Source organism: Gracilinanus agilis, chromosome 5, assembly GCF_016433145.1.
Source record: "Gracilinanus agilis isolate LMUSP501 chromosome 5, AgileGrace, whole genome shotgun sequence".
Classification (NCBI taxonomy): domain Eukaryota; kingdom Metazoa; phylum Chordata; class Mammalia; order Didelphimorphia; family Didelphidae; genus Gracilinanus; species Gracilinanus agilis.
The window spans coordinates 205,282,165-205,296,657 of record NC_058134.1 but is presented as its reverse complement, the minus strand read 5'-3'; the positions used below and the strand labels follow the sequence as shown (position 1 = coordinate 205,296,657).

Below are 14,493 nucleotides of genomic sequence, written 5' to 3'. Positions count from 1 at the left end.
GTGAGTAAGGGGTGGAGGGAGGGGGGAGGGGAGGGAGAAGCTTGGAAGACGGAAGAGCCAGGACTTACCTTCCGCAAAGCAGCAAAGGCTGGGCCAAACGTGGCTTTGATTGACACCTGGTCTCGGATCCAGCCAGGCAGTTTGGCCAGGACGGATGGACGGGAATAACGCTGGTCCAGGAGAAGGATGCTGGCAAAGTCTTGCCGATGCCGAATGGCCCGTCCTGAGTTTGGCAAAGGCTAGGGCTCAGAGTAGGGAAGACTCAACAAGCTCTGTAGTCTGATCTGTCCATCACAGAGCCAACTGGGTTTCTAATGAATCATTGAACCACCACCCCAATATTAAATGACGGTAAATCAGCAAAATAAATTCCTGTTGCCTGCCCCCCATCTAACTCCTGGAATCCAGAATGCATGCCAGGCTCACCTATAGACTGGTTGACTGCTTTCATACAGAGGTTTTCGATCAAGGATTTCCCTGGGCTATTGGGCTGGGGAAATGGAGGAAAGGAGCTGTCAGTACTGTTTTTAAACAAGGAACCCACCCTGATCCTTATGCCATTTGCTTCAGCATCCATTAGAAAAATTATATTCCCATAACTAAGACCGCAAAGCAGTTCATCCATACACTGTGCCCCCTACTAACATATGTGTGATCTTATGACACAGAAGAAAGGGAGTGTAAGAGGGCTGTGAGTACCATCCCCATTCCTGAGCAGAGCTTCAAGGCAGCACCACGAAGGGCACAGCATGAAAACGATGATAGACGACGCTCTAGCCCATGTTGATTTTGCTCAGCTCTCGAGAGCCTCCCTGAACCCTGAACAACTCAACGTACACAGTCAGTGTAACCTCATCCAGTCCAAATCGAGGCAAATTTGGGAAAGAAGTGAACTTGGGAAAGAATGTAACAGTGACGAGAAGAACAACTCACTCGGGTCTGATCCAGGTACGCCATCTTCTCCTGTAGCTCCAGGGATTTGATGTTGGGGTAGGGCATGCCCACCATAACCACACACCTTCAGAGGGATTGGACGGAGCACTTTAAGGTTTCATAAGCACTGTACAATAGGCATTCTCCCCACTTACAGAGGGTCACAAAGCAAGAAAGTGTTGGGTGGAATCTGAGCCCAGGAAACAACCTGTCCCACTTGCTACAGTAGCACCTGCCCTCGCCTTACCTGGACTGACCCCCCAACACGGATACACTTAGTCCAGCTTTCACCCTTCTACCCAGCCTCATCCAATCTCAGCGTTGGGGAAGCTGGTGACACTGAGCTTAAAGATTTTGTTGCCAGCACCATGGGCTTAAGTTCTCAGCGGCTGGAGGGCAAGGGTAGAAGGAAGGAAGGACCAGAGCTTACACTTACCGCCCCAAGTCATCAGAGAAGTTGATCCCTTCACTCATCTTCCCTCCAACCACTGAGAGGAGAAGGGCGCCAGTCATCACGCCTCTCACTTGACTGCATCGCTGAAAAAGTACCCCAGATCAAAAGCTGCTTACTCAGACATTGGTGCAATCAATGAATCAATCAACATGAATGTATTCAGTGCTTACTGTGTGCCAGGCACCATAGATACCAGCACAATCCCTGCCCTGAAGGAGTTTGGATGCTTTAGCCATGATCAGCTCTCATGGGGCACTTGGACATATCGACATAAGCGTGCCCCACAGTTTCACAGCCACACCTCTTACCTTAATGCACTTGGAGTATTCAGTCAGCACCTGTTCCACCTGGTTTGCTCTGTTGGGCTCTTGAAATATCTGAGACAAATCATAGAAGCCACCAAGATAAGGGCTCAGGGATCAGAGTTCCTAGTCCTGTTCCCTAGCCCTGTGTTCTGAATAACACTTAGGGAACCCTTATGGGGCAATGACCCTTTGGCTTATGGAAATGCTTCCAAGGAAATTAAGGACAGGGATGACAGGAGAGTGCGTAGGCTTGATGAGAACCCCTAATCCACTGACCAAGACCTAAAGCAGAGGTCTGGTATTTGCAAGCATCTCTGGGGAAGGCCATTTACCAGGGTGGGCCAGGGAGGGAGAGGGCAAGGTTACAAAATGGACTCACCTTCTTCTTGACTGCCAGACGAGTCAAAAGACCACTCTGCGCCCAGTGTGCTTGTACCTTGTGCAGGTAATCATAGGAGGGGAAAAAGCAGACCACACCTCCAGGGACCACATTGCACAAGTTGCAGAGGATGCGACCAATTTCATCCATCTGAAAAGGGATAGAAAAGAAGATTCCCCACAACAGAATCACCTGGATGATCACTGTCCCACCAAGATCTCCAACAGACCAAACAAAACCACCACATCTAGAGAAATCTGGGAATCCGTAAGGGGAAGTGTGGGAGAAGATAGCCATCCTGGGGCCAGAAAGCCCAAGTTATGATCCTAAATGGTACTTTTAGTACATGGTAAAATGTTAATAAATTTAAAATGCTGATAAAGACATAATGTGCTCGAAGTGTGCTGGTGAGTCTTCTCCCAGTTGCTCTAGACATTGCAGCAATAATTAAACTAGAGATTAGAGACAGATAGCCTGTAAACTTTACTCTATCAAGGGTAGAAAGAGTTTTTAGTAGGTGGCAAAAGAGCGAGAAAGGGATAGGGTTCAATGACATCTTTGGCACTTGCCTCATCCAAAAGAGACAGTTGGGCTTTAGAGTCATTGGGTTTTTTTTTAAACCCTTCCCTTTTGTCTTAAAAATCAATACTACGTATTGGTTCCAAGGCAGAAGAATGGTAAGGGCTAAGTGACTAGGGGTTAAGTAACTTCCCAGGTCACACAGCTAGGAAGGGTTTGAGGCTACATTTGAACCCAGGATTTCCTGGGTTCTGTAGGGCTAGCTCTCTACTAAGCTACCTAGCTGCCCCTAGAGTAGTTGCTTTTTTTTAAAGGCTAGAGGGGGGAAAAAAAGTCCCTTCCCATCACATCCCCACTTAGACCAATCAATCTACTTAAGCAATGGAGAGATTCAATGCTTGACCCTAAAAGATAGATAAAATCCCACACTCATCCCTCTTCTTGAGGCAGCTATGTGACACGGTGGATACAGAGCTGAACCTGGAGTCAGTAAAGTCTGGAGTTCAAATGTGGTCTTAAACACAAGTCTGTGTGACCCTGGGCAAGGCACTTAACCTCTGCTTGCCTTAGTTTCTTCAGGTGTAAAATGAAGCTAAGAACAGCAATTACCTTGCAGAGTTATTGTGAGGATCAATGAAATATTTGAAAAAAGCACAGCACAGAATCTGGCACATAGTGGTACTATATAATGTTTATTCTCTTTCCCCTCCCTCCCCTTTTCTTGGGTCAAAATGGTTTCCATGCACTCCCACTCTCTACAATAATATTTCTCAAAGTATTCTGCTACTGACCAGCTGAGGCAGGTCTCTCTTCTGATAGATGAATTCCAAATGTTGATTTGAGGGCCCATTGCAAAGGACAATGGGTAGAATATTGTCTGGTGGGATTACATGGCCTGTTGAAAACCAGAAATAAAGACTGAGATGAAGACAAAGGCGGTCTAGGATGACAAAAGGGGGAGCAGATCTGTCTCCTCTAAGGAGTAGCCAATCTATGAACTAGGAAAACATGAGCAGAGAAGAGGCACATCAAGTGCACATCTGAGAGAAAGTCGGTCAAGGATGTGTCCCTGTGTCCAATCAGGGTCTTCCATTACTCTCAGAGCCAGTCTGGGAAGTAGTACACAATTAAGGTCAAAGAGGACGCAATCAAGGACCCTGAGGCCCAGCACCCTCAAACGACATAGTTCCAAAATGTAAAGTCTGGACCAATGGGTACATGCCCCCCCGTATACCTCATCTTGGACATGAAGACTCACCGCAGGAAAACTCAACCACACGCTCTGTTCCTACCCCCGCACATTCTAGCAACTGTTCTCGAAAATCAGCCACCTAAATAAAAATCAAGACACAAATTCCAATGGGCAACCTGAGGAGGAGAAAGACAGAAGTAGGAGGCTGAGACGTGGGGAATGGCAATGGGAGGGAAGCAGAAATGGGCATCTGGAGTGGCAACTAGTTCAGCCCTGGCACTTTACAGATGAGGAAAGGGTCCAGAGCATTACCCAAAGCACTGGACACTAGAAGGGCCAAAATCTGAACTCCAGGCCCGTCCCTATGGGAAAAAGAAGTCGGGTACGGTGGGTATAGAAGAACAGCATGGGGGGTGCAGACAGCAGAGAAACGGCTGATTTCTCCAGGACAAAGGCAGGCTCCAGAGATGCAGAGGCATGCACAGGAGGCAGGCATGAGGAGGGGACACTGGGCAAGGGAGCACTGCCGCCTGGTGGGCCAGAAGAGTGAGCGACGCAAGAAGTCCTCACCGGCTGCATGGTGCCCCCTGCAATGATCACTGCCCGACACTCCTTCACCACCTGGGCAAAGTGCACAGAGGGATTCAGGAGGAGAAACCGCAGACTGCTCTGACTGAGGCTCCCTAAAGAAAGGAGACAGGAGACACTCCGTGAGAACAGGAAGCATCCAGGCCCGCAGGCACCCACCTTGACTAGAGCAACAAAGCTGGGACGCAGGGCATGACAGATACTTTCCCCACCCCAGTGTGTGCAGATGTTCCATTTTAGGACACTTGGGGAAATAATGCCGACTCTGAGTTCTAATCCTACCTCCCACACTTACTTCCTTTGTGACTTTGCCCCACGTTCCTCACTGGGGGATTCCTCACAAGGGGGCTGACCCAGCTCTCTGGCTGAGGTCCTTCCTCCACTTGGAGAGCGATGGTCCTAGGAACCACCACCCTTTTCTAGGATCCCATAGTTTGTAACAACTTTTCTTCCAGACCTCATTTACATTTTTCAAGGTGAAAAGGTGAAAAAACTGACAGTGGCCTGAAAATGTTGATTGTTAGCCCCTTCTAATACTATTCCCTCTTCTTGAACACAAAGCCTGCCTTTCAAGTACAGTGCTTGACACATGAACTTAATTTGTTCCACGGCCAAGCTTGTAACTCAATTTCTTCATGTGTCAAATAGAATTTCCCCATTTAAATTAATGGAAGTGCAAATTGATCTGTTCTGGCCCCAAAAAACCTTTCCATGGAAGTTTGTTTCTTCCTCCCTTTCAGAATGTTTCAATAATATATGAAACAAGTGTTGTTACACAGCTCCAGCGCACAACCTGTTGCAACTTTTTCTGGGTGTGTCTTTTCAATAAACGATTTTTTCCCCAAATCCTCAACATTTTCTTAATGTCACTTGTACTGATTACCTCATCCACCTCAGGCTCCTCCCCACTAATTTCCTGCAAAACCTCCAGATGCTGCTGCTAGTCTAACGCCTTCAATTGCTCCTCTCTGTGCTTCTCCCGAGGTCACCAACGTCAAGCAAAAGCAATTCAATACGGATGCTCGCAGGGCCAGACAAACACTGAACTAAACGAGACAGCCTTGTGGAACTCGTGAAGCCCAACGTTCAGCAGGCTACCTAGTGGAGGGTGGCAGAAGCTTGTCATTCAAATATCCACTCATGACTTGAAGCAAAAAATCCAGATTGTCACTGCTCGTATCTCAAAGCGATTGTGACTTAGGGTGCTCGTGTATCCAGGTCCCACTGTATAACTTCCAGTTCCTGGGGAATACACGAGACTGACTTTGCCTCTTTACTGTCTCCAAGTAACTTGAAGGGAAGAAAAATGGGAATTGCTATTCATGTGCTCAGAGAGTGAGCCTAGCTGCAAGGGGCCTGGGCTGGAGGCAGAATTACCGTGTCTGCTCACAATTACTCTTCCATCCTGATTGGAAGTGGTGAGAGCAGCAAGGAAACTTTCAATCTGCATCAAGGGAGAGCCAAGCTCTGGGGGTCTGCTCTCGTCCTCTCTGGAAGGAGATGATGGAGCTGCTGCAAAACAGAAAAGAAAGTGTCTAAAGGGGAAGAGGAAAAAAATGTCCTGAAGCTACTAACCATTCCTTCTCCCCTGGGATTTGGAGCCTGGCTCCTTCCCAGACTTCCCTGACTCACCTCCAGTCCCAGGCTGAAGGCTCTCCAAGAAGTGTTGGAAACCAGCCAGCCTGGATTGCTCTTTAGAAGGTGAAAGGATGGACACACCACCATACTCCTTGGTGAACCCAAACAGCTGTATTGGAGCAAATTGCAAATATTATCCCCATTCTATAGATCAAAAAACTGGTAGTCAGGAAGATTGAGTGCACTGTATAAGACCTTATACAACAGCAAGTGGCAGAACCAGTGCTCAAACGTGGGCCTTATGACTGCTCAGGGCACTACAAGGGGCCGATTAACAAAAGGGGTGGGGAGGGAGGAAGATGGAGAGTTACCTAGTAGAGTCTTCTAACTGGAGGCAGTTCCAAACTGCATTTCCAAAGGACCCCACAAGATAGGAACTAGTCAGAGGAATGGGCATCCTTTCTTTATGCCCCAAACCTGGCCCATTAGGCCGTCTAAATGGGAAGATGCAAGAGGAGAAAGTATTACCTTTCGGCTGACCATGCTCTTCTCAAAATACCGCTGTACCTGCAGAAACAAGGAACTAGTTGTCAGTACTGGTGAGGGATAGCAGAGGAGCACAGACTGCTGACCTCCCCAAGAATCTAAGTTTTCTTTCAGCCAGATAGTTTAACCTTTTGTATCAAAATGTTCCCAGGGTTACTGACAATAATAAAATGGGTTCCCTTCTGCCCACTCTAGTAGTAAAATAGCTAAATGACTGAAGAAATAAAAAGAAAACACGTGGGTAAGGAGTCCCCAAATCACCAAATTGATTACAGGCATCTCACTTCTCGAGCCACATACACATGCCCTTTCCCTTTGGGAACATCTCTATAAAGGGGGGTGGGAGGCACCTGTGGTTCCACACATACTAAGCTTAAAGGAAAGGTCTTAACCCTGACTCCTCAGCACAATGCTAGAATTTACTATGCCTATTAATTGGATTTTACACATACAGAGAATACTCCTGTCTCTTTGCCATTCATGATCTAACACCCATCTTCCCCACCCCTTAACCCCCCATTTTCTTCCTTATCTTAATTCAATAAACATTATGTACCCACCACTGCAAGGCACTGACCTCAGGCATAAAGGGACACAAGTACACCAATAACTCACACAAGGTAGAACATTGTTATATGCCACAAATGGTACAAAGTGTTATAAAGAGCTCTGTAGAATGAAGAGGGTTCAGAAAAGAGTATTTGAAAGAAAAAGCTTTTGAATTGGGCCTTGAAGGATGTGTTGGAGAATTAGGATAAGTCCTAATGAAAGCAATTCATTATGAATGAATATGAAAGTGCAAACAGAAAGAACTACTTCTGGAAAGGTCCAGATATGATATAATGCTAGGTAAGTAGCTGAGCTAATAACCATATAAGACACACAGAATGAAGTCAGCCCAGGATAAGGCTGGGAGCAACAGATCCTGCAAGCCAAGATATGGAGGTTGAATTTTGCTGGCAGCTAATAGAAGACCACTTGAGGCTTTTGATCAAAGGAAGTATATTTTAGGAAGATGAACCTTACAGTGGCATATAGGACAAAACTGGAACACAGAAATGTGAGGCAGTGATATCTGTACCATCAATTAATCTAAAAGCTTTTACTAAGCTCCAGCTCTGAGCCAGACACTGTGCTAAGTGCTGGGGATGCAAAGAGAGGCAAAAAAGGCAAAAGGCAGTCTCTGCTCTTAAGAAACTCACAGTCTAATAGGGGAGACAACACAAAAACAACTATTTACAAACAAGACACATATGGTAGCCTGGAGATACTTATTCAATGCCTTCCCAATTAAATTATCCAAAAAAATTTTTATTGAGATGGAAAAAATAACAATTCACTTAGAAAAACAAAAGGTTAAGGAATTAATATTAAAAAAACAAAGAGAGGGGGAGTCTAGCAGTATCAAATTTTAAACTATACTATAGAAGCAAGAATTATCAAAACTATCTGGTACTGACTAAGAAATAGAAAGGCTGATCAGTGGAACAGAAAAGACATACAACAGCAGTAGTAAAAGATTATACAGTAACCTTGTATTTGACAAAAGTAAATACCTAACTTTTGAGATAAGAATTCACTATTTGGTAAAAATTGTTGGGAAAACTAGACAGCAGTCTGGCAGGAACTAGGTACAGACCAAAATCTTACACCGTTTACCAAATAACATCAAAATAGACATATGACTTAGACATAAAATGAGATTTTAAGCAAATCAGAAGAAGACAGAACATATCACCCATTAGATTTATGGACAGGGAGAATTTATGAATAAATGAGAGCACTGTGAGATTTAAAATGGATAATTTTGATTACCTTAAACTAAAAAGGCTTTGGACAAATAAAACTAATGTAGATAAGATTAGCAAGAAAGCAGAAAATTGGGGGGAAATTTTATAAATAGTTTCTTGAATAAAGGCCTTATGTCTCAAATATACACAGAACTTTGTCAAATATATAAGAATATGAGCTATTTCCCAACTAGCAGATGATTAAAACATAATAAACAGTTGGTTTTTGGAGGAAGAAGTCAAAGTTATATATAATATGAAAAAATACTTTAAAAATACATATATACAATATGAAAAAATACTCTGAATCATTACTGTTTAGAGAAATATAAATCAAAACAACTCTAAGATATCATTTCACATCTATCAAATAGGCAAAAAGGGAAAAATGAGAAATGTTGGAGGGGATGTGGAAAAATGGAGACACTAACACACTTTTGGTGAAACTGTGAAGTGATCCAATCATTTGGGAAAGCGATCTGGAATTATGCCCTAAGAGTTATAAAACCATATATACCTCTAACCCAATAATACCATTGTTAGGTCTGTTTTCAAGGGTGATCGGGGAAAAAGGAAAAGACCTTACATGTTCTAAAATATTTATTGCCGCTCTCTTTGTGGTGGCAAAGTACTGGAAATTGAGGAGATGCCCATCAACGGGGAATGGCTGGATGAGTTATGGCATATGTTTATGATAGAATACTATTGCAAGGTAAGAAATGACAAGCAAGTTGATTTTTTTAAAAAACCTGAAAAAGCCTACATAAAATTTTGACAGAATCAAGAGTACATTATATACAGCAACAGAAATTGTTTGAAAAACTGTGAATGTCCACCTCCAGAGAAAGAACTGATAAATAGAAACACCTATGATGTTAAAAAAAAGAAATTAGTGTAGAAAATTATCCTTTATTTCAGTCAATTTCCAATTAAATGTAGCTTATTTTAAATATTAAGTTTATAATAAAATAAATTTGGCATTTGTAACTAACAAAAGCCTGAACTGGGGTGGGCTAAGTTGGTATAAGATTTCCTTTTCCAAGGAAAAATTTCAAGACATTGTCTATGAAGATCAGTTATGAAATCTCAGCATCAGAAGAGACCTCAAAAATCATCTAGTCTAATCCATAGGAATTCTCTCTATAATGGACAAGTCTCAACAGCTGAGGTCAGAAAAGAAAAGGGAGAAGACAAAGATAACTGAGGTTTCGACCTAGATGAGCAGGAAAAAGGTGGTACCATTAGCAGAAATATGGGGAAGTGAGGATGAAGAAGTAACTAGGGAATAAATATAAATTTGGTTTTAAATATATTGCATTTGAGGCACAGACAAGCTATCTAGGTAAAAATGTCCAATAGCAAGGTATAAATAAGGGGCCTAAATACGAGGAAATCTGAGGCAATAAGGAACACAGAAGGGAAGTGGGTTCACTAGGGTTAAGGCAGAAAAGGGAATAGTAGACAAGACCTCCAGCATTCTGATCCATTTCAGCAATGAGCTAGGATTAGGTTCTTACTCATAGTTAATTTGCTGCTGTGCCATGCCGCCCAGGGTTTAGTTGAAGCAGAGTGCTGTAAGACAGATGAAGTGACTAAAGCAGTGAAAACCCAGGAGTTCTTCTTTGTTCCAATGACCTTCAACACGGAAGATTGCCTCTCTTGCTTTATCTCAGCTAACTACAATCATGTTTTTATGTACTATTGGCTTTGTACATTTACTGTATTTGTATAGCTTCGGTTCACATATTTTATATTTACTGATATGCTACTTTTAAGTGTTCTTAATCCATTTTAAGCTTGATTGTTTTGTCTTCCCAACTAGATCTCAAACTTTTTCAGAACAGATTCTTTTCCAGAGGACTTAGGACAATGACGTATTTGTATATTAGAAGACTGATCAAAGCTTTCTAAATGAGTAGAGCTTTATAAGGTCATAGAAATTCTACAGGTGGGCACACCTGGCACACACATAACCTCTACCTTAAATAGGTTGATATTGTCGATCTGGCTCTGAAACAGGAAGTCATTGATGGTCTTCAGCTCAGCCCCTGAGAGTAAAGAAAATGAAGATTCCTAGTATTTCTGAGTTCTGCAGATCTCAGCTTCCAGGTTTCAAAATCCTCCTCAGGCCCCATTCAGCTAAGCATGCTTTTCTTACCTGTCTGAAAGAGGTTCTGAGTATTGGGATTCTGTTTCACATTTCCTGGGGAGGGGAAAAAAAAAAATCAAGCCACGACAGGATCCCTACTCTAGACTGCTCCAACTTACCCAGAGGCTCAATGACAAGGGGAGGGAGTGTGTGCAGGCACACATTCCCTAAAGGAACTCACAGATTATTTGATTTCATCTTTTTACAACTTTCCTTTGAATCAAGGAGAGAAGTGAGATAATCTTAGTTTACAAAAGGGAGGAGAAAAACTAGCAAACACCCTAGGGCCAAACAATGAGCCAATTATAAAGTCAATACCACACAGGAGTCTAGCATGTCTTGTCTCAAGCATTAAGTGGTCTAAATGATGGGGGCACAGCATGATAAATAAATATGAAAAAAGGGGAACAGCTGGCTTACAAGTTTAGTGGATTGGATGAGGCTAGAACTTCTCTTACCACCTAGGACAGTCACAAATTTCTCCAACAAATACAGGATCTGTTTGATGTACATCAGGTTCTTGGCCTTCAAAAGTTTCCTAGAAAAGAACCAATGAATATCAAGAACCCTTCAAATAATACACCAGCGTCCCCAGCTGACGAGCTCTGGCTCCTCAGCAAATTCTTTTTGGCTAAAAACTTTATAACCCACTAGAGAACAACCCACTGGAGAACAACTCACTGGACAACACCAGTAAGGGAAAGCTGACCACACAGTCTAAAGATTTCATTGGCTTACTGCTTAATATCAGGGTGAACCACAGGACCCAATTAAGCACATTCCATTATCAGTTCAGTAAAGGTTCTGCTCTAGGGCAGCATGGAAGGAAATGTGCTTAAGTCTTTGTATCTTCTCCATTTTTACCCCCCCCAGGACGCTCACCTGTATCGCTCCATGTACTGGGACAGCTGGGAGTGAGCCTGGCAGAGCTGGGAATGAACAAAGAAAACGACGCTGAAAGAAGGACCAGGGCCTCAAGTGAGCTGCCCTGGACTGAGGCAGCATTCATAGAAAAATAAAGTTTCCTAGAGCAGTCAGGGAAAGAGAAACACGGGGCACAGACACAGCATGGGCTAAATCCTCCATGGAGCATTGGTGAAGGCTTACTCTGTGCCGCTGTGTCTAGGTTAAGTGCTGGTGAAAAAGCAGAATGTTCCGGCCCTTAAGGAGCACATAAGTAGGTACATATTAAAATATGGACAAAGCAGATAGAACGTAGCCTGAGGGGGAAGGCCTTGGGGGGAGGTGGAAGGCCAACGGGGACCCTGAGGCAGAAGGGAAGAGGGAGAACATTCCAGGCAGGGGGAAGCCAGGGAAGAAGGGGGCTGGGGAGTCGTTTGTGAGCAGGGGCAGAGTAGAATGTGTGCAGTAGATGGGAAAAACAGGAAGGGGTCAGGTTGTAAAGAGCTTTAAAGCCAAACAAATGACTTTATATTCGATTCTAGAAGTAACAGGGAATTTCCCAAGTGGCATGTTGGTCAGACCTGCATGGTAGGAAAATGGCTCTGGTAAATGGGTAGAGAATGGACCAAGCAGCCCGGGGCAGGGGGTTCAATCAGATCATTTCGATGGTTCAGGCAGAAGGTGATGAGGGCCTGAACTAAGGTGGTGTCTATGAGAGCCAGCAGAAGGGGAGATACGGGAGAGACGTCAAAAGAAAAAGTCACAATAGGTTAACTGAACGGCTAAATGGAGTGACTGGAGGGAGAGTGGTACCCTAAAGGGTAAGAGGGAAGTCTGGAAGAGGTTTTAGAAGAAAGCTAACAAGTCGTCTTTTAGACATGCTGAGTGAGAGATGCCTCCAGTTCAGAATGTCAAACAGGCACTTGGTGATGTAGGGATGGTGATGAAAAAAGAGACAAGGGACAGGGCCCAGGACTCTGCCTGGAGATGAAACTGAACCCAGGGGCCCTGATGAGATCACCAAGTCAGAGACCTCGGAGAGAAGCGGCTTCAAAGAAAGTCCCCTGTTGAGATGGGGGACACAGTGGCGAGAGCACTGGGCCTGGAGCCAGAAGGAGCCAAGCCCCAAGAGGGCCTCAAAGATTTACTATCTGTGTGATCCTGAGTAAGTCACTTAATTTGCCTGTTTCCTCAACCATAAAATAGGGGTAATAACAGCATATACCTCCTGGAGTTCTGAGGATAAAATGAAAGAATATTTTTAAAGTGCTTGACACATAGTAAATGCTCAATAAATGCATGTTCCCTTGTACCCACCTCCACTTGCTTGGTCCTAAATCAAAGGACCGTCTACTTGAGATCCAACAAAGACCCTTAGTTTCTCGTATTCTCTTTATCCTTACAAACCTACTTATGTATTTACATGTTGTATGTCCCCAACAAAATATAAGCTTCTTAAGGGTAAGGATTTTTTGTTTTGTTTAGTCTTAGTATGTACCTAGCACCCAGGACAGTGTTTTGTACATAGGAGGAACTCAATTCTTGTTGAATTAGCATCAAAAGCCAGAATCTGGGACCCAAGAGAAGAGCAGCACTGCCACTGCCTGATAACTTAGGCTTGTTCAGGAGAAAGTGTGGCATCCTGAGAAGGGCTGCTCTTGTGTCAGCACTGCACAAGCTGCGGAAGGCAGCTCCCAGGCGATCCTCTCTACAGTCTTCTCTCAACACAGGGGAAACGAGACATTTCTGCCAGCGGCCCTGTACCATTTCCTATGTGGTCAGAAGAATCTAGAGCTCCCTCGAGTGATGCTGGTCAGACTGGTAAATGGGCAGTACAGGAGAAGCAAGGAAAAGAGACATTTCACCCCAGGCATGACTCCAGACCCAACAACTCCAATATTTCTCTGAGTTACAGCATGGCTTTGAAAAGGTCAAAGAACTTAACGCTGGTGCGAGGATAATGATACCCTTCTTATTTGAAATATCTACACCAGTGATGGGCAAACTATGGCCCGCGGGCCAGATGCGGGCGCCTGAAATGTTCTATCTGGCCCGGTGACATCATTCCTAATCTGAGGAACAATGAGTGGGATACAATACAATGAAACTTGGAAAGAGTTGCCTTAGAAGCAGACTGACAGAGGAGGATTTCCTTCCCTTTGGCCCCTCTTTGAGAAGTGTGCCCATCGCTGGCCGCACTATGTGGACACAGAGCGCGCCTCTCCTTCTGCTCCCCCCACACTCTCAGACGCCCAGAGGTGCACAGCCCTCTGGCCCCTCCACTTGCCGACTCACCTGGAGCCCGCTAACCTCCGCGCTGTGGATGCTGGTGATGGTGTCAATCAAGTTGTGGGCTTCGTCGATGATCACCACCTGTCCTTGCAGCTTGATGCCGGCAGCCTGACGGGTCGCTGCGTGCAGCAGCATCTGGTAGGGGAGGACCACCAGCTGCGGAGCAGAGGACCACACCGTGCGATTCACCCCTGGGCATCCCACTCTTTCCCTGCATTTCCCTCGGCAAATAGGCTAGTCGCTAAAGGAACCACTTGTTTTTTCTGGTTGGAATGTAACCAGGTTCCTATCTCTGAGCCTAGTACAGGTAAAAGCTCTGGTCATCTAACAGTAGAAAGTGGGTGAACCAAGGCGCAAAAGGGCTATTTAACCTTGGTTCTACCATGCTGTGCCACAAAAATTAGTAAAACCACTTAAACTTTCTGTGCTCAGATTTCCCTACATGCAGAATGTGGGACAATAATAACCTCTCCTACCTATCAGGGATTATTATGAGGACACAATGAGAAGGTAATACTGATGCTTGGAAAAATATGTGTAAGTATGCCCACAAAACAGATTTTTAATCATCATTCTTTAATAAATATTATTAGTTTAGAAACACTGTCTTCTTCACAAGAAACACTTGGGTTCCCTGTAACAATGAAGATAGTCAAAGAGCTAGAGATTATTGTATGGGCCCTCAAGGAGGACCTTAGAAATCACTTCAAATTTGGAGGCACATCTAGCAATGGAGTGCACTATTCAGCAATCAAGAGCATAGGAAAAAGATTGTGCAGGGGACTCATAAGATCTTTGTAGTTTTATGAATGCTACCTGGTACACACATAGCTTAGATTTATGCATATGTAAAATGTAAATTTGA

At 44.2% G+C, this 14,493-nt stretch overlaps 1 protein-coding gene across 2 annotated transcripts in view; it reads right to left on the bottom strand.

Moving 5' to 3' along the window:
* The window catches only part of DDX11 (DEAD/H-box helicase 11), a 32,270-nt gene that overhangs the window by 152 nt on the left and 17,625 nt on the right, over positions 1-14,493 (bottom strand). Inside the window, exons 9-25 of one of the 2 annotated variants that reach the window (XM_044677790.1) lie at positions 13,632-13,784; positions 11,316-11,362; positions 10,892-10,971; positions 10,443-10,487; positions 10,265-10,332; positions 6,477-6,515; positions 6,003-6,117; positions 5,748-5,882; positions 4,353-4,465; positions 3,849-3,921; positions 3,382-3,485; positions 2,072-2,221; positions 1,696-1,764; positions 1,370-1,470; positions 934-1,018; positions 427-490; positions 69-223 (exon numbers count right to left, since the gene is read on the bottom strand). In XM_044677790.1, the coding sequence (XP_044533725.1) occupies positions 69-223; positions 427-490; positions 934-1,018; positions 1,370-1,470; positions 1,696-1,764; positions 2,072-2,221; positions 3,382-3,485; positions 3,849-3,921; positions 4,353-4,465; positions 5,748-5,882; positions 6,003-6,117; positions 6,477-6,515; positions 10,265-10,332; positions 10,443-10,487; positions 10,892-10,971; positions 11,316-11,362; positions 13,632-13,784 (1,596 nt within the window). The remainder of the gene's footprint in view (positions 1-68; positions 224-426; positions 491-933; positions 1,019-1,369; positions 1,471-1,695; positions 1,765-2,071; positions 2,222-3,381; positions 3,486-3,848; positions 3,922-4,352; positions 4,466-5,747; positions 5,883-6,002; positions 6,118-6,476; positions 6,516-10,264; positions 10,333-10,442; positions 10,488-10,891; positions 10,972-11,315; positions 11,363-13,631; positions 13,785-14,493) is intronic. The other variant, XM_044677791.1, reaches the window with a different exon arrangement.